This window comes from Aythya marila (genome assembly GCF_965140915.1).
Source record: "Aythya marila genome assembly, chromosome: 5".
Classification (NCBI taxonomy): domain Eukaryota; kingdom Metazoa; phylum Chordata; class Aves; order Anseriformes; family Anatidae; genus Aythya; species Aythya marila.
Window position 1 is genome coordinate 22108860 of NC_139046.1, and position 21865 is coordinate 22130724.

Below are 21865 nucleotides of genomic sequence, written 5' to 3' on the forward strand. Positions count from 1 at the left end.
TATATATATGTCTGTATGTATGTATATTCATATGAAAATATACACACATATATACATGTATATATAAAAAAGAGGACAAAAGAAAAGGAAAAGGTGGTGGGGAGAAAAAGAAGGTTAAGAAAATCCTGTGATGAAGCTCCCCAATTTTGTCTTGGTTCAACGCTTAGTTTTGAGTTGCTCCTGGCTGGTTTCTGATGAGAACGCGCTCTGGATTCACAAAACACTGCGCTCCCGCTACCCCTTCTCCTTCCCCGCACCCTCCCCTCCAGGCTGTGTTCACCTGCGCGGACAGAAGTTGCCAAGGGAAAAGGTTTCACTCCAACAATTTGCAACCTCCTTTCAGCCCAGACTGTGCAATCCCATAACTGAGCAAATCTCTCTTGTGGAGCACCAAAAAAGAAAAAAAAAAAAAAAAAAAAAAAAGGCGTGCACTGGGGAGGTGTTTGGGGAGAAGTGGGGGAGAAACCCACTTCCCGAAGGGAGAGGGGAGGCTGGGAACCTCAAACAGGACTGGTCCTTGGACAGTCTACATCGGTTGCCTTCCGTCAACAAGTGTCCGCAGAGCACAGAAGGTGAAGCCGTGGCTGACATGTTAACTTTTCGGGATAATTCCTGGTAGCAGAGCGGAAACAAGTGGTGTCGTCAGAAACACAGAGAGAGCATGAACAGAACAAGAAACAAACCAAAAGAAAACAAAAAATAAAAATAATAAAAAAAAAAAATCAGGAAGGAGAAAAAAGAAAAACATTCAAAAAAAGGGAGAAAAAAAAAAAAAAACAATCAAAAAAACCACAACCCAAGATCTGTCGAACTGGGTTTGTCATCTGTGCTACCTTTTCTTTTCTTTCTTTTCTTTTCATTCTTTCGTTCGTTTGTTTTTGTGTTTGTTTCTGAGATATATATTATATATCATATATAAATATATATATGTATATATATACAGTCATTCCTTCATACAAAATTTGTCTATAGACAGTTTTGTACTGTTGTGGCAAGGTATATACATCCTTCTAGTTTAGAGGCTAGCTTGCTAAGGAATATTCTTTCATTCTTTCTTGCTTTTTTGTTTTTGTTTTTGATTTTTTTCTAAGTTATTTAATTTTTATGTGTTTATTTAAGGTTGGTCTTGTAGGCCGACTGATGAGACCATCTTTGCCTTGTCTTTGCCAGCAGGGTACTTATTGTCTCCTCTAGACCCATAGTCATTAGAACCGGAATCGCTCCGCTTGCTGTTTGCGCTATGCTTGGTTGGCGTGCCGGGGGGATGGCTCACCTGCCCGTTCTTCTCGTCTGAAAAAAGTTGTTTAATTACGTCAAAGAAGTTACTCAATGGGCTGCCTGGGTACACAAAACAGAGGAGACAAAAAAAGAAAGAAAGAAAGGAAGAAAGAAAAAAAAAACGAGAGGGAAAGAGAGAAAAAGAGGAGAGAAAGAGAGAGAACAAACAAACAAATGAACAATGGGGCTTTTAACGAGAAGAACATGATGAGGAGATCCAGAGCCACGTGCGTGGGGGTGTGTGGGGGATGAAGACAATGAGCAGGAAGAGGAAGAGTGTTTAGGATGGGACACCTACAGAAGTAAAGAGGCTGGGAGCACAAAGCACCTAGGTGGTAGGTCCTGGTTTTCCTGAGAGGGTGGGTACAGCTGTCTCACCTAGCAGGAGGACACAGCACCATGTTGAACTGGTTCAGTCTACTTGGAGTCATTTGGCCACTCCGCAATGAGACGTCAGTGAATGTAATGCTGAGTACAGGCAAATCCACTCTTAGTGCTGCTGTTCCATTTTTTTGATGTGGTCACCAATTGATGCCTTGCTTTGCAGCTCTGCTAAGTTCTCTGGCTGCACTGGGCATTAAGTTTTTCTTGCTTGCTTTCTGTTTCGTTCTGAGTATCTGCTTGCTCACCTTTCAGACACTAAGCCTGAAGTGCCTGAGCGCTCTAAGGGAGAAAATATGTGAAAAATGAGAGATGGCTGACATGACTACTTCCATCTGTATGTGTGATTTATGGCTTGTGCTTGCAAGCCTCTAAGCAAATTCACAACTTTCTTACAACAGGCACCTTGAAATGAAGATACTGAATACTATGTAGAAGCAAACTTCTCTGGCTGTAAATATTTCTAGGACCTACTAGGGTCAAGAACTACTTCCTCACTGTCCTGAATTTATGTTCTTGCTACAACACAGCCTCCACAACACTGACATGGCTTTCAGTGGAGCTAGGAGCCACAGAAGGGTGCAGGGTTTCATGCTGGTGGAAAAAGTATCTCATTAAGCCAGCCACTGGAGCAGGCCGCAGTGTTAACATGGGTTGGGCACTGTGCACATCAGAATACAATCTTTCATGCCATTTGGAAAAGTCTCTTTGCCTGCCATTTCACCTTTTGATCATATCCAAGATTCACTTTACCAATGCCACTTGCCACTGTGGAGCATGACACATCACAGACCCACCTCCAGGGGCCAAAAGGAACAGACAGACCCTGGTTTGAATGCAGTGAGTCTTCTTCTAAATCCCTTCGAATGCAGGTATCTGAGAACTCTCAATTCACAAGGCACAAGTGGTATGTAAGGAGCCTTCATGTGCTTGACTAACAGCTACGTGCTGGGTTTAATTATGCAGCTCCAGGGCAATTGCATGCAACACCTTGACTGGTGAGAGCCAGACAGTTGACAGTCTTCATTTAATTCCTGTCTGCCGTACATCCAATGCAGTGAAAGACCCAGCTGTGTCTCAGCATGAGTGGTAGCAACCCAGGAACAGTCCACGGAGGTTTCAAAACACAACAGCTTGGGCTGAGGCTGTGCAGCAGGCTCTTTTCTCATGCTGGAGCACCCACTGTAGTAGTGGCTACACCTCTGTGCCACCATATTTTTGGACCTCCAGGCAGCAGCAGTGTGTGGTGTTTGTCTAGTCCTGTGTGAGAGGATGTGTGGAAGGTCATACCCGAGGAAAGGTTCTGTGAAGCTACTGAGGGAAATGGACCAGCAACTATCGTAAAGGTAGCCCTTGTGGGGCTCTTCTAGTCCCTTGTAATTTTCCTGGATTGGGGGATTAATCCTGACCAGACATCTGAGGGGTCACAATAAATCCTCTGTACATGGATGTTGAAAGGGCTGGTTCTTATCTAACCTACACCATACAGGTGATGACTGTTTGTGATCATTAAAACCCCATTGTGCTTTTCTCAATATTGGCACTGTTGGCTCCATTGTTCTAACAAATTCAGATCATCTCATTTACATCCCACCTAAGTAATTTCATTCTCTGGCTCCCAGAAGGAAACAGGCTCCTGGTTTCTGCCTTGCAGTGATGCAGAATGCTGTGAGGGATGGGACCTTCCTTCCCCGAGATGGCAACATCCAGTCCAGAGCAAAGGGGTTTCTGCGTAGCAGAGAGCACCCCTTATTCACAGTTAGTGGGCACTGGTGGCCTAGTAATATTCTATTTCCTTTCACTTTTATTACACACACAGGCAAATCAGTTGCTACAGCAGGCAAATACTGTCTCTGTGTGGTAACTTTTCTGAAGAGCTTGTTGAGTGCTGTCTTTCTCTCTAATGGAAGATACTATATGAACATCAACTGTTCTTCTGCAAAGAAAGTGCAATTTGTAGGATTTGTGTCCTGCAAAACAGAATGTGTTACTTTTTCTTCTGCCCCATGCTGGCCAGGTAGTTGTTGCTTTCTTCTGCATGGTAACAGACACTGAGAGAAACCAAATGGCTGGCATATAGAGTGAAGGATCTCAGTCTTTCTTATCTAATTCATTCCTTGTCTTCCTGTACTTGCAGTTTCGTGTTTAACTTACTGCTGGCCCTGGTTCTATCTGTGCATTCAATTATATCCACGCCCCAAGCAAATGGCTGTTAGTTTCTGGAAGGGCATCATTCAGCTAACAGACTGAAGTCTTAGAGATGGGCCTGAACAAACAGCCAGGCAACACATGTATCTCAATTTCTGGCTAAGATAGGAAAAGCTATCAAACTCTCAGCCATTTCTGGGTCAGAACTCTGTGAGCTCCACCTGTCTCCTTCCACGTGCATGCAAATGCTTTGGAAAGGAGATATCTCTTCCAGATCTATGACGTCTAATTCCAGTTTTTCACTGAGCCTCTCTGAAACTGTATTAGGTTTGTGGGTGCATGCTCTGCTCAGACTCTTCTATCTACTCAGACTCATTTCTAATTCTTTTAAGTGAATACTCTTTTTCAGAGAAAAAAAAAAAAAGGAAACACTCAGCCTTGAATGCAGGAATGTGGGCAGATCTGGCTCTTATGTGGCTTTGGACCTCTCATCTTCATAAGCAAATGGAGTCAGCAGAGAGAATGAAAAAGAGCACTGAAAAAAATGCTGGAGAGGGAAAGACTGCTAGGTTGGGAGAAAAGGGGAGGGGAGTATCTCCAATTATTCAGCTGAGCAGTTTATTCAACAAGCTTAGAGGGATAGAAGAGGGCAGAGTAAGCAGTGCTCTGCAGGAATTGGGGAAATTTTACTTTTCACGTAGACAGGAACAGCAGACAAAAGTACAACTTGCAAGAATGGAGCAATAAAACATTTTAAAAATTGTATGTAAATATCTTGTACTTGATGAGTTCCAATACAGGATTTTTAATCATCCTATTAAAATATGCAGCCCCTGTTTCATCCACCCTTTCTCCTCCCCATGCCCTACTGGCTTTCAAGTGCTTGGAGATTTACTGCAGCAAGAGTATTTAACAGTCTGCTTTTCTTTGCCTGTATCTCTACTGGATTCCTCACAATCAGCATTTTCAGGTAAAATTTTAATGGGAGGTAAGAAATCCTTAGGGATATTTAAAGAGAGCTACTGAAAAACAAAATAGGCCATTTCACTAACCCTTTCCTTTCTTTGCCTTTTGTAGTATCTGGCCTCGTAACTAAATACTTGGTAATAATACTTCCCTATCTTGCAGTCAAGAAAGAACTGATCCTACGCCAAGCACTATAGACAATCACAGCATTGATGTTATCTCCGGGTCAGCTTGTTAGCCCACTCTTGGGCTGGTCTAGATACTGGTCTTTGAATAGACAAAGAGTCCTCACATTTCTCTCTGGGGATATGTAAACACGGGGCAGCTATGCTGGAAGCATGAAAATTGTGAGTGGTGTTGCTCCTCTTAGTTCTCAGTTCCCTTTGGGCTTATACGGCCAGTAAAACAAGACCTGAAAGTGCAGGCGATGATGGATTAGAATAGCTTTCTCAGCAATCCTCCACTCCTAGCATTCAGTGCAAAATATGTGACAGGCTCCTACACCTGCGAGTCCATCTGGGGGCCTCAAAGAGGCTGCCTCTCTTATTTCAGAAAGTGAGATGACATCCCATTTCCTCTGGACAGGGATGAAGGTTTGGCTCACTGATTCTTCAAAACTTCCCTGGCATTTCATGCATCCGTAACTAAGGTCTTCTTTCCCCTTGAGAGCAAATGTTCATCAACACAGAGCAAAGACAGCGTGAAGGGCAGCAAGGGTGAGAAACTGCAAGAAGGATCAGAGGCAGGAGGGGAGGTTTGGAGCATTAGGTTTACATCTGTTAGGAGGAGATGGATATGTGCATTTTTGAGTTAGTCCAAGGAGCTGGATGCTGCAAGATGGGGAAGGGGAATGAGTTTGAAAACAAGCACTGAAGCTTATGAAAGGGTCATGTATTGAAGGGACACTAAAGAAACAGATTTATGGAGAAGGTACTGGTTTGTGGCACCTGTGTGCAGCTCTATCATGGCCAAATATCTCAAAAGGAGTCAAAATTGTGAATGTATTTGAATACAACAAGCACTAAAAGGAAGAAGTAGGGCTGGGAACAGACACAGAGGTACAAAGAAGCTGGGCAGATGGCTTGTATCAGCCCTCAGAGTATTCTGTATGTCATTTGCTGTTCCTAAGAAGTCTGGTGACATTGACTTAGCCCCATTGGTGTCACATGAAGTTGAAGTGGCACGGCCAGGTTAAGAGGAAAGAGAGGAGGAGGTGACTCACTCCAAGCACCAGGAGTGGCACCAGGAGAGGATGCATCTGCTCTGACCTTGAAAAAACCTTCCGAGTCCTCCAGAGGAAACTAACAGGAGGTGGTGAACAAGCAGCTTCAGGACAACCTCGGAGGCTTCAGTCCCTGACTGTAGCCTGCTGTTTTGTAACATTTTAAGACAGTCAGGTAAGGACTTGGTCCTGTTTTCATTCAAGCAAATGGCAACATTCCCATTGCCTTATTGGAAGCAAACCCCGAGGCACTTTCTTGTGCTGTGAAACCATCTCTCTCACATCCATAACAACTTTTAATGCATTAATCCTTGTGGTGCTGACCACAAAGTTGCACAAAGCAAATATGCCATCTGTGAGATTATTATTCTGTGCCTTTCCTTTCTGTATAGCCTGACAAATTTTGAGTTTCTGCATTTTTAGCTTAGGCTTTGAGAGAAAATGAATGGGAAAACATAGGTCTCAACTGGAAACAGAGAGACACTTTGTCAACCTGACTTCCTATATTCCTTCTTATGTTGCTTTCACATCCTTTCTGCCTGCCTTCTGCCCTTGTTGTTATTTATTTATTTATTTTCATCCCTAGCTTGCTATTTATTTCAATAGCAGCCATGGTTTCAGTGAATAATGTAGCAAAAATCCAACTCCTTCCACACAATGCACTGAAACACTCTGTTGATGAGTGATAACCCAGTCCCTTTCAAACCCATTTGCTAGTTTGACAGAATTCTAGCCCCCTTTTTTAAGACTAGACACTTTCTGTCTGTTTTCTGTTGGCAGAGTCACTTTGCCTTCAATATCAGAAGATTTAAAATACAGAACCCACTCCAGAAATATCTGCAATGAAAGGGATATTGGAAAGGTAAAAGTGGCCTGCCTACTCCTCTTCATTTAATTACAATCTCATGTAGGGGTCTTTCTTCAGAATAAGGAGTCCCTGGCCTTGGCATTGTACAAATGCAAATCAGAAAGAGGCCTCATGGAGCTCACTCACTATCAAAGAAGATTATAAAAAAAACTTTTGCTCAACTTGTTTAAGCTAAATTGGATATATGAGGTCTCCCTCTAGACTGGAGAAGGGTAACTGAAAGGCAGTTGCCATGTCTTGCTGGAGGCCATCACACAGAACTTCCTAATCTATGAATCCTTCCTACCCTACTTGAAGTGAGCTGAAGGAACTGCTGAAATCCCAAGACTGGTACTTCTCTAAAAATATAGGAAGTCAGAAAAGCTTTTCAGGAGACAAGTGTGTGGTTTCATATTTGTTAGATTTTTAAACTGTCACACAACAGATTGACCAAAACAAGTTCTCCCATTTATTTTTTCCACGGTAAGTTATATAACTGGACAGCTGTTTTGATTTTATTTTGGTTTAGGATTAGAAAATGGAGGCAGACTGACAGCCCACAGGATAACTTGAGTTTCTTAGCAGGACACCTGAACTGTAACTGGGCAAGACTACTTCCAAAGGAAAGAACAGAGCTTATTTTCCAGAGTCCTTGGACTCTGTAAAAATGCCAGCTGATAACAGTGCTTGCAGAAACAGACTGCTGGTAGAAACTGCTCCACTCATTACACACTGTTAGCACAGCTGTCCATGCTACCAGCAGGTGGGAACTTTCAGTGGCTACACATCTGGGCAGATCTGAACAACCAATCTGACATTCAAATGCCCTATAACCCATCCTTGTTCCTACTCCCCTAAAACATCCCCCGTGCAGGAGGAAGGCCCAGTATTTGTGATTAGCCATTCTGCCTCTGTCTCACACATGTTCTTTCTCTCTCTCTCACAGAGAAAATTCAGCTTCTCCTGTCACAGGCAATGTAACTTAGATGGGTACCTCTTGGGTGATTGAGTTAGAGGATGGTGAACACAGCCAGCAAAGACCCAAATAAATGAGGTGTATTCCCTTCCTGCTATCTTCTGCAGAGCTAAGACATGAGTAATTAATTGGAAAACAAACATGTCCATTACTGATGAATAGCTCTGGCCACTCCAGCACCACCACATAACTTTTAAAATAGGAGACATGATGATGGAGAAGAGGGAATCGAGCTCATTTGGACAGCTGGTGGCACTGAAAGAGCAGGCAACGACAGTGCTGTGACAAAGAGATGCCAAATGTTCTTGTGGAATCACACTGTTCTGGCAAATTGGTTGGTGAAGGAGTCAGCCCAAGAATTCTTTGCATGTCTGTCCTTTTACAAAGATCTGTCTGCACAAGTGTGTGATGAGAGAGTAAGATGACAACCTATACTCACAAAGCCACAGTAGACGATAGTATTGCTGCTACCCATTCTCTGAAGACTTCTGGTGTTTCATTTAATTTTTTCTCCATAAAATGTCAGAAATGTATTAGCACTTAATAATACGACTTTTTTCCTTTCCTTCCAGAGGGATGTTTATGTGTGATCTTAGGGGCATTAAGTTCTCTGACCTGCTCCTAAGGAGAGAAATGAACTGTGTATGCTGGTAAAATGTTAATTCCTCATTTCCTCTGAATCAACCCCTTCAAAATATGATTTAACTTTCAGGGGAGGCCATTGCAAATTCAGCTTAGTACAGCAAGGAAATATTCACATGGAGTATTCTGAAGCACTGCCTACCTTAAGTATTGTTATCTTAATTCAGAGAGAAGTGTGCTTTCTGCAGTAGGCATTATTACAAAGAAAGAGGAAAAGATCTTGGACAGCAAAAATCTGGCCACAGTGTCAAGACAGAAACTAATGTATAACAAATAGCTTAATATATCTGGATACATCTTTAGTGCCAAGTTGCCATCTTTATTGCTACCTTCTTCTACAGAGCAAAATATGAGTTATGAGTTGGAAAAGAAGTGTGTCCCAAACACATCACAAGAATGAGGAGATACAGCTACAGCGTGGAGGGAATCAGGCACCCATTTGGATAGCAAATAACTGAGAAACTTGGCTTGAACTCTTTGGAAACTGAAATATCTTTCTTATCATGATCCACACATTATGATTGAATATGTGATCTTTCACATATTCAGGTGAAATGAAGGTGGGTTTATTAATTTCATCTCTCATTTGGATGCCAATTTCATTCCCATATCCATCAAGAATCGGCCATGCTCAGAAAGACCAGTAGTAAGCACTTTTTTCACAAATGCTAATAAAGAGAATATTGTTCTGACAACCTCGCAGTGTAGCAAAGGTGGGGATAGCCTTTGAGCTGGGAGGACAGCATGGTATTTTTTTTTTTTTTTTTTCTGCAGGTCTCAGCATCAGTGTTTCTACCATTCATTATGACTTTATGAATGCAAATCACCGATCTCCTCTTCCATCAAAGATCAAAAGGCTACTCTGAAAGAAGCAGGGTTACTGTGATGCTAGTATGGATCACTTCTGAGAGCACCAAATCCAGATATTTGCTGCTGTTAGTAACACCACAAGTCTCTAAATTAGCACTCACTAAGTTACATGCTGTAACTGCAACCCAGAGGTGGTGTAACCAGTAACTACGAAACCTTTCCTAATTTCTCAAGTAGCTTGGGGTAATATTGACCTGGGATTGCATCTGTATGAATCAAACTGTGTTTGCAAGAAGGTAAGAAGAGAGAAGCCTTTAGTGCAAGTGTGCACAAAGGATGATTGGCCACAAGAGACAACGTTGGATTGGCTCAGAATAGGAAGCTATGTCAATCTCCTAAACACTAGAACCAACAAATTTGAGTGAGATACACTGAAAAGATATAAAAGGCAAGTGAATTTGCTGGGGTTCTGCTTTGATCAGCTCATTTTGGTGATAGCCATTGGTATACACAAGATCTGAAAGTCTTTTTGTTTAACTGAAGACAGTTTCAAACTGTGAACAGCAACAGAAGATGTTTAAGCACGACACTTTCTGACTAGTCTTTTCTCACAGGGTTATGGTCTAAGACTTCGCAAGAAAGCATGTTTGTGCAGTGCCAAACACAATCACATGATTTGACTGGAGCTGCATTACTTACACATAATAACCTCTGATCATCACCCATGTTCTTGGAAGTGCCACTGATGTAACTGAAAACTTCCCTCACAGTCATGAGGGATGTAAAGCCACAAGCAAAGATTGCCTTACTTGGAAACAAAACTCAGCCCCAGACAGCCACAGCAGGGAAACTAGAAAGTTTACAGGCTCCCTGCTAAGGGTTTTTCAGAAGATAACATGAAGAATGAGGCAAGCTTTTCTGAGCTTTCTGCCAGCAGCCAGCACCTTGGTGAAACATGCTTACTACAGACTACAAAAAAACTATGGATAGCTGGGAAAGGGAGCTATCAAAGACTGTACAACAGCTTTACTACTGATTCAACCACCCAAACAAACTCTCAGTTCTTGAATTAAAGGCCTTAAAGTCATTCAAGTTTGTGAAGACAGACTCTTTTGAAGAAAGACTACTGAAATGGCATTGGGCTTCCGTGTGGTATATATCAATGGCTCCAGATCCAATGTGCTCAAACTATAATGAGAATTGCTTTGTGGCTGAAGATTGATGGCTTTCCAGTTTGAGTGTTATTTTTCATTTTATTATTTTTATTTTTTTATGTAAAGATTCAGGAGAACCTATTAGAACTGCATTGTTAATTATACAATCTATTCTTCAATGAGATAGATGTAAATACCAGATTAGATGATAGTAAACAGTTCTCTCAATCCTCCCTCAAAAGAAACAGAATCCAGCTCTGTCTTTTACAGCTGTGTTAAGTTTATAAGGTTTAATGGCAGCACATAAAATAGTAAAGCTTATTTGTCACTAAACTGATTTGGCTCTGAATATGCACAGGGGAAAGATCAGCTAAGCTGGAAGGTGTCACTTCTACAGACAATTTTTGGGTTACAGCTGCATTTTAAATGTAAAGAGCTTTTACAAGGCAAAGTTATTCTTATAAACAGATACTAAAGACTTCATGGAAATCAGTTTAGTCTTCCTGACACTAGAAATGCCCCTTCCCCCACTGACGTGGGTGGAAACTTATAATATAATTATAATTAATATAATATTCCATCCCAATGTACATTTCAACTTGATTGAGTTTTTCTTCCCTAGTGAAATACTAAGAGTTGGCAGCAGTGTGTGCAGGTAGGACTGATACAGCAGCTGCTACGTCATTTGGACATTGGCAGGTGCTCTGACATACCTCTGCTGTTCAACAATAACTTGTTCTTCAATGCTAATGGCTAGATGCAGAATCATTTCTCAGATTGATGACTACGACTAGCAGAAGATGAAATAACATTTAAAGGACTAAATAAATTTGCCTTGCTGTTAATTACAAGTTCAGTGCTTTATAGTGGGTGAAGAGATATTCCTCATCCCCACCACAGCTTTCACATGGCTGTGCCAGGCATAATGCATCTCATTTGCTCTTCCTGCTCCAGTGTTAATTCTTTGTACTGGGTCTGGCTGGAATGTTAACTTTCCCTGCAGCAGCCCATACAGTGCTGTACTCTGCACTTGTAGCTGGAACAGCAGTGTTATCACACCAGTGTTGTGTCTACTGCTGAGCAGCACTGGCACAGCATCGGGCCTCTCTCTAACCAAAAAGTGAGAAGAGAAACATCACTAGGGCAGCTGACCTAAACCAACCAAAGGGATATTCCATACCATGTGATGTCACACTCAGCAATAAAAGGTGGAAACAGGAAGAAGAGGGGAGGGGTGGGCTCTCGTTGGGAAAACGTCGGTCCTCCTCCCAAACACCGGCTACATGCATTGAGGCCCTGCTTCAAGGACGTGGTCAATCATTGCTCATTTGTGGGAAGTAGAGAGTAATTTCTTTCCTCTGCATTTCCACATAGCCTTCATTTATTTTATTTGTTTGTTTTCCTCCCTCCTTTTTATTTTCCCTTTCCCCCTCCCTTTTCCCCTTTCCCTTTTCATTTCCCTTTACTTAAATTGTTTAGTTCATAATAATCTTTATTTAATTATTATTATTATTTCCCTTTAATTAAATTATCCTTATCTCAACCCGTGAGTTGTTCTTTGCTTTACTTCTCCCCCTCCTCATCTAAAAAGAGGGGGAGTGAGAGAGTGGTTGTGGGGTTTAGTTGCCCAGCACAGTAAAACCACCACACTCTTGCACAAATGCTTTCCTATGCTCATTCGTAAAATGTGGAACGATGATGAGGTCAAAAAAATTCAGTGTAGTTTTTCTTACACTATTGGCTGCTACTAGATGAACGCTGCACCAACTCCACAGAGTGCTGCCTGTCCTCAAAGTCAGAGGACAGTTGCCAATACTAGGTTAAATCCTGGCATCATTCCTCTTTACTTCCCTGATTGAATATTGGGTGAGCTCCCCTGCACACAACATAGCTCTTTGGTCATGTAGGACAGTGGAATTCAGCACCATGAACGTCACCACAACCTCTGTTTTTTGTGAGCACAACAGGAATTTGATTCAAAGGACGCAGCTCCATTAAACCCCAACACCTCTTCCTATCTCTTTTATGGATCTGTGTATGTACTCTGTTTGTGCTGTAGCTGCCATAAAGTAGTCTCCTTGATGGCATTCACTTTGTCCTTTTTGTCCCTTGTTGGACGTATGCTGACACCGTGACAGCTGGAAGGCCTGCCTGAGCTGGGAGTGAAGAGTAATGCTCTGTTTAGAGAGTGCAGAGTACTGACTGCTTATCCATGTAGCTCAATTAACTTGAAAGCAACCAGCAGAATCAGCATTTCAGTATTTTTGTATGATGTGAATGCCAGATAAGGCAAGAAATAAAGGCTTGAGGGAGAACAGAAATTTGCTGTCTGATGCCTTCAAGAAGAAGCTGCAGGTCTGTCTACAAATTAAACGAGTCTTCACGAAGAGATCAGAAATGGTATAAACCAGAAAACTCAAATAAGAAATCATATGAGCCCTTCTCAGCGAAAAGGAAAAAATCCTACGACCAAAGCTGCACTTTTAGGGAAAGAGATCATCTGAAATCAGGAAACAGGACAAATTCTGCTCTCAGTCACACGCACATAAACCTAATATTATCTCCACTGTGACAGCTTTCCTTCATTGTTACAAAGTGCAGAACAACTCCAGAAGAACTTCCCTCAATATACGAAGAGATGACGCAGGAGTCACAAGTCCAGCTGGAGAGCAGTACCAGTTCAGTGATCACTTCCTCAACAGCTTGTGTTCCCTTTCACAGAAATGTCTGAATTCAGCCTAGCTACCAGAATGGAAATCTAAAGAGAACAGATTTCTCTTGTACAGAACCTTTCTGTATAAGATAAAAGGAAAAAGAAAAAAACCCTCTCTTATAGTATTTGGGTATTTCCACCATTGTATTTGAAGGAGTCAGGAGAGGCACAGGTAATGAAAGAAAGAATACAGTCCCTGTGTGCATAGAAGGGAGGGAAGGCAAGGGACAAGTTAGCCAAAATTCAGGGAACCCCAAGCAAGTTGAGATGCAAGTTTTGCAGTAAACTCCTTTTCTTCTCATTCCTAACAAAATTCTAAACTTCCAGTTGTCCACTATTCCTCCAGCTAGAAACACAATGCCCTTCCTCGAAACCAGACTGGAACTATACCAATTTATACCAGCTAACTGTCTGGCAGATAATATGCAGTATGTCTTATGGAAGATTTAAGAGGGTCTTACCCCAAAGATACATGGGGAAGAAGGGAGTGGATGCAAAAGGGAATTAAATAACAGAGCAATCCTGTCTCAATAAATTGCAGGAGAACAAGGGAGACAGCAGCTAGCAGGGCAGCATTCACTGAAGAACCAAGAATCAAAGGCAGCAAGTAAACAACAACAACAACAAAACAGGAAAGAAAATCACTGGCCTGAGTGACAGTGAGGGGGGAAATCTGAAGTGCAACACCACACACTTGTGCTATGAAGGGGAAAGCTGTGGTGGAGCCTGTGCATCTGTGCATGGATGGGGAGGATCAGAAAAAGGGGTATGTGCTCGTGTTCACCAGGTAAGTGAAAGACACTGTGGGCTGTTAGGGGGTGTGCAGTCTTGAAAAGAGCGTGGGAGAGCAGGGATGGGAAAGGGGAACAGGTGGAAGGGACAGGGCGGCGCGTTATTATGTTGCTCAGCAGGGGCTGGGGAAGGAGAAAAGGCAGTAGGGAAGGAAGTTCTTACCACATTTGGAAAGTCTGCCAGTCATCAACTCCATACAGTTAGTGGTGTCTGGATCATAGAACGGAAAGAGGAGGGAGGGAGGGAGAAACATAAAAAAAGGTTTCCATACCTCTGTGCATAAAGTAGTAACTTAGCACATTATTACCTGAAGCAGGAAACATTTACGCATCTTGGACTTCACACAACCCAGGCCAAATTCTGCCACACGCTTTATGCCAGTGAAAACCTGGCCGTGGAACTGGGAGTGGAGCTCGCCTGGTCCTGCTGCTTGCACCCACCTCTTTATCACAGCTAGAGGGATTTCAGAGATGTGGGAATCGTTCTGCTGTTAAATTAGCGATCTAAAAGCCTTGAAATACATTGCTCTCACTGGATATCTTTGCAAGTTATCCTGCAACACCCAGAAAATGTCTAGCCAGCTATGTACATCAAAAGTTTGTGAGAGGGAGAAAATGCACCACTGTGCTACTGGATATGGGCTATGGTGGTTACTTACACAGCTCAGAAACATCTTTAGATCCCAGTGTTCACATCCCTTACATAATTCTGCCCTTCTCATTCACGTGTAGTCTTTTACTCTTCTTGCTTTCAATGGCACTATTCACAGGCAACAGAATTACTCCTGGAAAGGGTGGCAGAATCTGGCCCAGTGATATTACTATCCACTTTGTGTATAGCTCCCCTTGCCACAGCCTCCCAGTGCTTACTAATTCAGGTGTGATAAGCAGAAGGAGCTTTACATGGGAGTTTTAATGTGGAGGGGACTAGCCCCACTGGTCTCTTCCCTGTGAAAGCTGCTGGCAAGCGAGATTTGCTGCTGTCAGCCAGGCTGCTGCGGCACCTGGCGCCTCAGCCCATGCTCCCTCTGGAGCCAGTGGGAAACATTTACAGCACTTGGTTCGGTCTCAGGTCTCCTCTTGCCTGGCCTCTAGTAAGAACCCAGGTATTAAAGAAATAGGCCTCTTGGAAATATGCGCACATATGCCCCAAATCCCTGCCTGCCAGGATGCTCTAATTACTCCCTGTCTGCTGAAAGTCTGCAGGAGAGAGGGCAGGACCATTTCTCAGCATGCCTCTCCACAGAAAAGTAATTTTCAAAGAGGAGGAAGGGATGCTGGATATGCCTGGGTATGCTAAACCCATTCTAGAAGAGCATGGCTGTGCTTTCTGATGCGGCCAGCCCTGTGCTGCACAGATCGCCTGGGAAAGCATGGAGTAGTGCTTAGTCCAGTGATGCTGGTCAAAGCATCTGAGGAGAAGTTACATGCTCTCCACCCCAAAGGTCAAAGGCAGGCTGACAGAGCTGAATGGGAGATTAAACCCATGGGAGGTCTCTCAGAAAGGCACAAGACTGACAGAAAGAGGGGAAAAAGGAAGGAGGTGAAGGAGAAGAGAGGATTCAGGATTTGGAACAAGGTATCAGAGGTGTCAGAGGCCAGGAGTTCACCTGTCTTTGGCTATTCTGACTGTATAAAGCCAGACTAAGCTCCCAAAAAATACTTCTCCCCAGAGATGCCTAACAGGTTTAGGAAGTGCCTACAGGTGCTGATTGAGGCAATGTCAAGGAGTCACAACCATGAGTTGTTTCTTTCTTCTTTCATAACTTGGAGAAGCCTGTTACCTGATGCCTTGTAGCCGCTCCTGTCCAACCCCTTGTGAATCAACTACACCCAGCTGCAATAACTACAGATCTATGGTGGCAGAGCTCAGAGCAGTCACCCAGCCATAACCTCTGCTTTGAAAGAGTGCAAAAGAACAGGGAAGAAGAGCAAGGAAAGTCTCAAATAGGACTGAAAGATTGTTTCTGACTCCCACTTCCATCACCTGGAATTCTTCTCTCAAGTGCATCCAGACTGACCACACAGTCACTAGCAGTCAAGAAACAAAAATGGTAGCACTTGGATAATGCCAGAATAGGTAAATATTATGGCTGGTTTACTAAGAGTCTCCTGAAATGAGTATTTCTCTTTCTTTGTGATTTTTTAACATAAATTAATGATGCCTTCTTAAGGTAGTACCTCAGAATATTGTCTTTTTTCAGTCATCTGTGGTCAGCATAGCTCTTTTAAGTATTTCATTTAAAGCTAATTGTGCAACTGCTCTACATACATTAATCCTGTGATCAGAAAACAAACTGACAGATCCGCAACAGAAAAATAAAGGATTGTAGTGTAGGCTTTTTGATAATGTAACACCTTGGGATCTGTTCCTAAAACACTAATTTTGTAGGTTGTAGAATAGTTTTGGATGGATAGGAAAAAACACACAGACTCTTTTGAAATATAAGACCGTGGAAAAATATCAAAGGAAAACTAATAAAACTTCACAGTTTTCTTTCTTAGAACATTTATGCACAACAAAAACTACAATTTGCGTTCTCTACAGTGCCATGGCCAGTCCCAAGACTTGCCCAGTAACTTATTTTTATTTCTAATGTCTTCCTAACACATGATCACGTATTTTTTTTCCCCATTCCTAAAGGACAGCAAAAATGAGCATGCCAGAAACAGTAGCTGATACCACATCTTTGAAGAGACTAACAGAGTTAATATGCCTTCAGCTTCTCTCTTATAATGATTACTTTAATACTTCCTTCATTTCCATCAACTTGTAACATCTGCTTTAATAAATATTCTGTATGATAAAGTATTTTAAAATTTTAAAGGAGAATTTTCATTCTTATTAGAAAGCCATAGATTCTTGGCAGCAGGCTTCTGCTCACAGATAATAATCCATAACCCAGTGTCTGCAGGATCAAGGTGTTATGTGAGGTGAATAACACCAGGGTCCAAAAGCTAAATGCTCCCTGAGAAGTGCGGATGGGTCATGTAACTACATTTTTAATGTATGCTGTTTAATTTTTTAATTAAAGCAGAGTGGCAGTGCCAGAGCTCAATCCTTCTGATGATAAGGCAATTCCTTGTTTCAGAATTGCTGGCAGTCCCTCACGCTTCAGATTTGACCAAGACTCTTTCACAAATGACACCCAGTTCAGTTCATTAACAGATGACAAATGCTTTGGTTAAAATAGGCCCTTCCTGATTGGAACATGAAAAGGTCAAAACGAGTTCCGAATCCATTAAAAAATCCTAGTGTTCTGCTGAATTTTCTTTCCTGAATTTATTTTTTTTTCAGTAACTTGTGTTTCTATTCCTCATAAATTTCACAATCAAACAGCCTGGTTTGAGATGCATCTGGTATCTCTGGGACTGTGACTTGTCCCAGTCCAGGAAATCTCACACAAACAACTGCTCTCTGGAGATCTCCAAATGCAGGGCTAGATCCCAGAAAAGCACTGAACGTCTCCTGTCAATTGCTGATAGTTCCCAATAACCACTTACATTAAAGCAGATGATGCTAAGGGAGATACCACTTCCTCTGGTCCAAAGCAGTTACCTTTTGGGTTGGAATTCCCCAGTGTTTGGGTGCCTACTTGAAATGCACTGTTCTATAAACTGGAGTGCTTGGACTCTTTTTTACATGTTTTATTTCAGGACTACTCAGTTAACTTTAGTGAGGTCTGTTCAATAATAATACTAAAGTTGTTTATCAAAATGCAGTGTTCTAGCAATCCAACCAGGCATTACACTGTGCCTCTTATAGGTGGGAAGCATGACAGCAAGATAAAGTGATGCCCCAGACGCTACAAGAGTGGTTACAACATAAAGAATCCCACAGGAATGCAGGAAACAAGATAAAGCTGGGACCTGGACAAGCCCCAGATAAAACTGAATGGCAGTCCAGTTCCACACTGACAGCTACATAGTCCCGTTTCACGTCTGCAGATGGAAGCTGACCTGGCAAAAGCACTTCATTTGCTCCTTACTCCCTTTTTCTGTCTTTTGATAAAATCCTTTGCACACTTGGAAGCCATTTCTTACTAGTATTTTTTGTAGCTATTTAGCCAACCCACAGCTCTTGTGAGCCATAAAGATGAACACCTAGAATGCACAGATCAATACTCCAGCAAAGCCTTTTGAGTCACGTGAACAACTTTTTTCTTTTTGAGACATACACCAGCACAGTAAGAGAGATCAGGTGCATATACAGAAGACACATGCAATCAGAAAGAATTTGCACAGCCCTGTTTTGGAGCTGCATATGGTGCCTAAACAGCTGCTTATGCTGATGAAAGGCATTTCCAGCAGTAACACTGAGAGACTCCGAACTTCTGAGAAGCTGAGGGTTAAAATCTCACATGAAGCCAAGAAATATAATAAAACATCAGAAAACCTATTACAAAGAAGTTATAACAGCTATTTCAGCACTGCTGATTGACTAAAACACAGGAAAAAAAAAAGGTAAAAAAAAAAAAAGGGGATATGCAGTACCCCACACTTAAAACCAAAGCTTAAAAAGGCAAGAAAATATTAAGAAAATAAAAATTGATAACCCGTGTATGATCACGGATGGCTTTTGCATGTTCCCATTCACCAGCTGTTTCTATTACTTTTTTGTGCAATGGCACTGGAGGAAAACAGATTATAATTTAATGGAAAGGGTACTGGGCTGAAGCAAAGGCAAAAATATATGTGTTTTTTTTCTCCCTCAGGAGATCCCTTTATTCTACCAAAGGGCACCAATGGACAAAGAGACAAGGCTAGCTGTTCCCGCAGACCTTGTTACTCATTCTTCATCCAAGAGAGACTGTCCTTCCAGGGCATCACCAGGCACAATGCATTTTGTGATACCAGTAACAAGAACACACAGGTGGCTATTCTGGCTCAGAAAAAAGGCCAAAATCAAATCACCTAGAGCTCTTTCTCCAAAAGCAGCCACACGTGGACATGCAGCAGAGTAACAGCAAACCAAGCATATATAGAACACTTCCTCCTAGCACTGCCTCATTCTCTCATCACTTTCAGGTCAGGGCTTTCCTGAGTTTGCTGTGGTTTTATCCATTTAGTAGTTGCCATGAAGTTTCCTCTTCCAGGGAGTCATCCAGTCTCCCTAGGAGTAGAAAGTACTCAGGGGAACATGAGCACCTTTGTAAGCTTCAAAATCCGCTTCAGCAAGTTCTACATGTGTTACCCACTACATGAAGACACGCCTTTCGGTATTTGTTTGGTATTTGGCTTCCACTAGCTTCATTTGATGGCTTCTAGTTCTTATACTGGAAGACAAAATGAGCCATCACCACCTATCTGATTGTTCTATACCAGTCATAAGTCCGTAGACTGGGTATTGTCTCAGCAGCTATACCACAGAGGATTTCATGTCCTGAAGCATCAAGGTAGAAAGCTGATATGTTGCACTAAATTTGGCCAACTGGACAGTGGCTTTTAGAAGTATTAGATTAGCTTTTGGGATGGATTGCATTTATTTACACATTTTTTTCCAGTAAGGGAAGGAAGCTGTCTTCCTGCTTCACAGGATGTCGGAAGAAATAAGCACAGACAGTCTTAGGAAGGGAAAATGGAAGTGAATGCAGGGATATCCATGGGGAAGAGAGATTATAGGGTACTCAAGTATGACATAGAAACACATCTGCCTAAATCAGGTACGTATGTGTACACACTCACATAACACACACACAGATGCATGGGCAACATGACATCTACAAACACTGTTGTGAGCTGGAGGAAATGAGAAAGAGAAAAGTACGTTCTGAAACCCAGGCAAGCCGGCTTAGTGGGCTGGCATGCTGCATAACGGATCAAAGAGGAGCTGGAGAGAGAATGACTGTCAGCGCCATATGCTTACTAGGCCTTTCGGTTCTCTTTTATATTGTATTCCCTGAATCTTGCCCTTCTGCAGGTCTCACATTACAAGCATGCACCTTTCACAGGTGGCTTTCATCATCCCACCTGTAATGGCATCTGAACTATAAGGCAGGGCAGACAACCACACAGAGGATACGTCTGTGCACAATGAGCTAGGAACATCTCCAGTGCTCTGGTAAGGGAACAAACAAGCCAGCGTTGCTGGTCAGAGCCAGCAATATCCTCAAAGCCATGGAGGAGGAGAGTCAAAGTGAACTGTAACCTCATTCTGTTGCAGCAGAGGACTGCCTACAGAGCCTGAACAGGAGTCCAGCCACCACAATTCCTGTGAGGTGTTAAGGGCTGGGAACGTGGGAGAAGAAAGAAATGAAGAACTTGTTTTGTTTCTACATAAGAAACACTGAGTCAATTTCTAGGAAGCCCCTATGTAGACCTACCCAACCACAGCCAACCAGCTGAGCAAAGTGCTGAATGTGAACTCTTTGTGGTCTCTTTACCCATTTATTTCCACTTATTGTCTCACTTTGGATGAGGATGTGAACCATGGGACCCCCTGCTTTGAACCATGTTTTCTCTTCTGTGGTAACAATCTTTTCCCCGTACTTTCTCTCTTTTCGTTGTACTCTGCTCCAAACTAAGTTTTTCAGGTTGAATCACTTCTCTCTTTTTCAAATGACATGCCTCTTACTGATCAGGACAGGTGATAGACACAGGATAGTTTGGCACTGTGCCTCTTGTGAGCTGCCTCACTTGTTAACACTCCATGTGGAGTTTTCCCTTTCTCCCTGTCTTTAAAGATCAGGCTGGGTTTTCCCTGCTAGAAAGAAATGCTCTCATGTAGCTTTATGCAGTAGAAAAAGACTGCATCTGTAGTATGATTTCTCCACTCCAGAACCAGAGCATAACTGTAAGTCACATACACTTCTTACAGCATGGTTTGCCCTGAGTGTCTCTCTGAGCCACAGTCAGATGAGTGGTTTTTATTCTAATATGACTTTCTTATGGAGGTACCCTGCTTCATGTGCAAATGTGCAACAGGGTCTGTCTTTCTATATGGCCTCATTAGCTAGCACATGTTAAGGTGAAAAAGTTAAGAGAGATCATATTATTCACCTTTTTTTTTTTTTTTTAAACATCTTTTCCCTTATCAGAGGGTAAGGGCACACTTCTTTCCCAAAGAGACAAGGGATGCTTGAACATTGTTCACGCAGCAGGGGTAATAGGAGCTAGATTCAGAGGATGCTTTTCTCTTAGCTAATTGCCCTCACTCTCAATAGATCCAGCATTTCCCAAGAGCAAGGGCTGGCAGAAAATTCTGGCTGCCTTCTTGAGTTTGATTTTATTTCAGAAGTCCACAAAGCAAAAATCTGAATCAGATCTAATTCTAATATCCTCACCTTTCCTGTTTCCTAACAGAATAACCCATGTGCTGGGCATCCTTGCAATCCAGCGTGCAGAAGGTCAGACAGTGCTGGAGGGCAAAAGCAAAGTGGAAAATAATCTTTCCTGAGCTGAGCATACTTTTCTGTCACGTAGTGAGCACACACTCTTCTAGACAGACTTATTTTATCTTCAGCTGTTAAAGCCACACTGTTAGACCAGAAGGATGTAACCCATATGTGCAATGAGCCAAGGAGACCCAGGATTTAACTGCATGACGCTATGCTGACTTCATTCTCCAGTTTTGTCTCAGCTGGTTCACACTAAGGTAAAACATATAACTTGGCTCTTATGTATATTATTTACTACCTTTTCAGCATCACACAATGGGAAAAATCTTCCCATTCCTCCTGCCTCTTCTTCCTGCAGCTTCCATTCTCTACTTTGCTCCTCTTTCCTCCCTGTATCTGTGCATTTCTGTTTCTCCCTGTTTTTCCTTCCTTGAAGCACTCCCAGTATCTAAGCTTCCTTAAGTTTTCTATTGTCACCTTCTTCCTTTGTTCTGTCCTCTTAAAGGACAGAATTGTCGTCATTGATTTTTTTTTAAGTGTCACCACTAGTGTTCAGAGTGAACATTTGCTACATAATGGTGGGATGAGGCGAGTTTCTGT

The 21865-nt window shown here is 42.3% G+C and overlaps 1 protein-coding gene across 9 annotated transcripts in view; it reads right to left on the minus strand.

Moving 5' to 3' along the window:
- Positions 1-452: 452 nt before the first annotated feature.
- Positions 453-21865, minus strand: part of BRSK2 (BR serine/threonine kinase 2) — a 324182-nt gene continuing 302769 nt past the window's right edge. For 4 of the 9 annotated variants that reach the window (XM_082760891.1, XM_082760887.1, XM_082760890.1 and 1 more), the window contains 2 exons: positions 14092-14139; positions 474-1290 (listed from right to left, as the gene is read on the minus strand). In XM_082760891.1, the coding sequence (XP_082617017.1) occupies positions 1115-1290; positions 14092-14139 (224 nt within the window). In that variant the 3' untranslated portion in view covers positions 474-1114. Of the gene's footprint in view, positions 1339-14091; positions 14140-21211; positions 21286-21865 lie in introns of those variants that run through there. The other 5 variants (XM_082760892.1, XM_082760886.1, XM_082760888.1 and 2 more) reach the window with 4 other exon arrangements.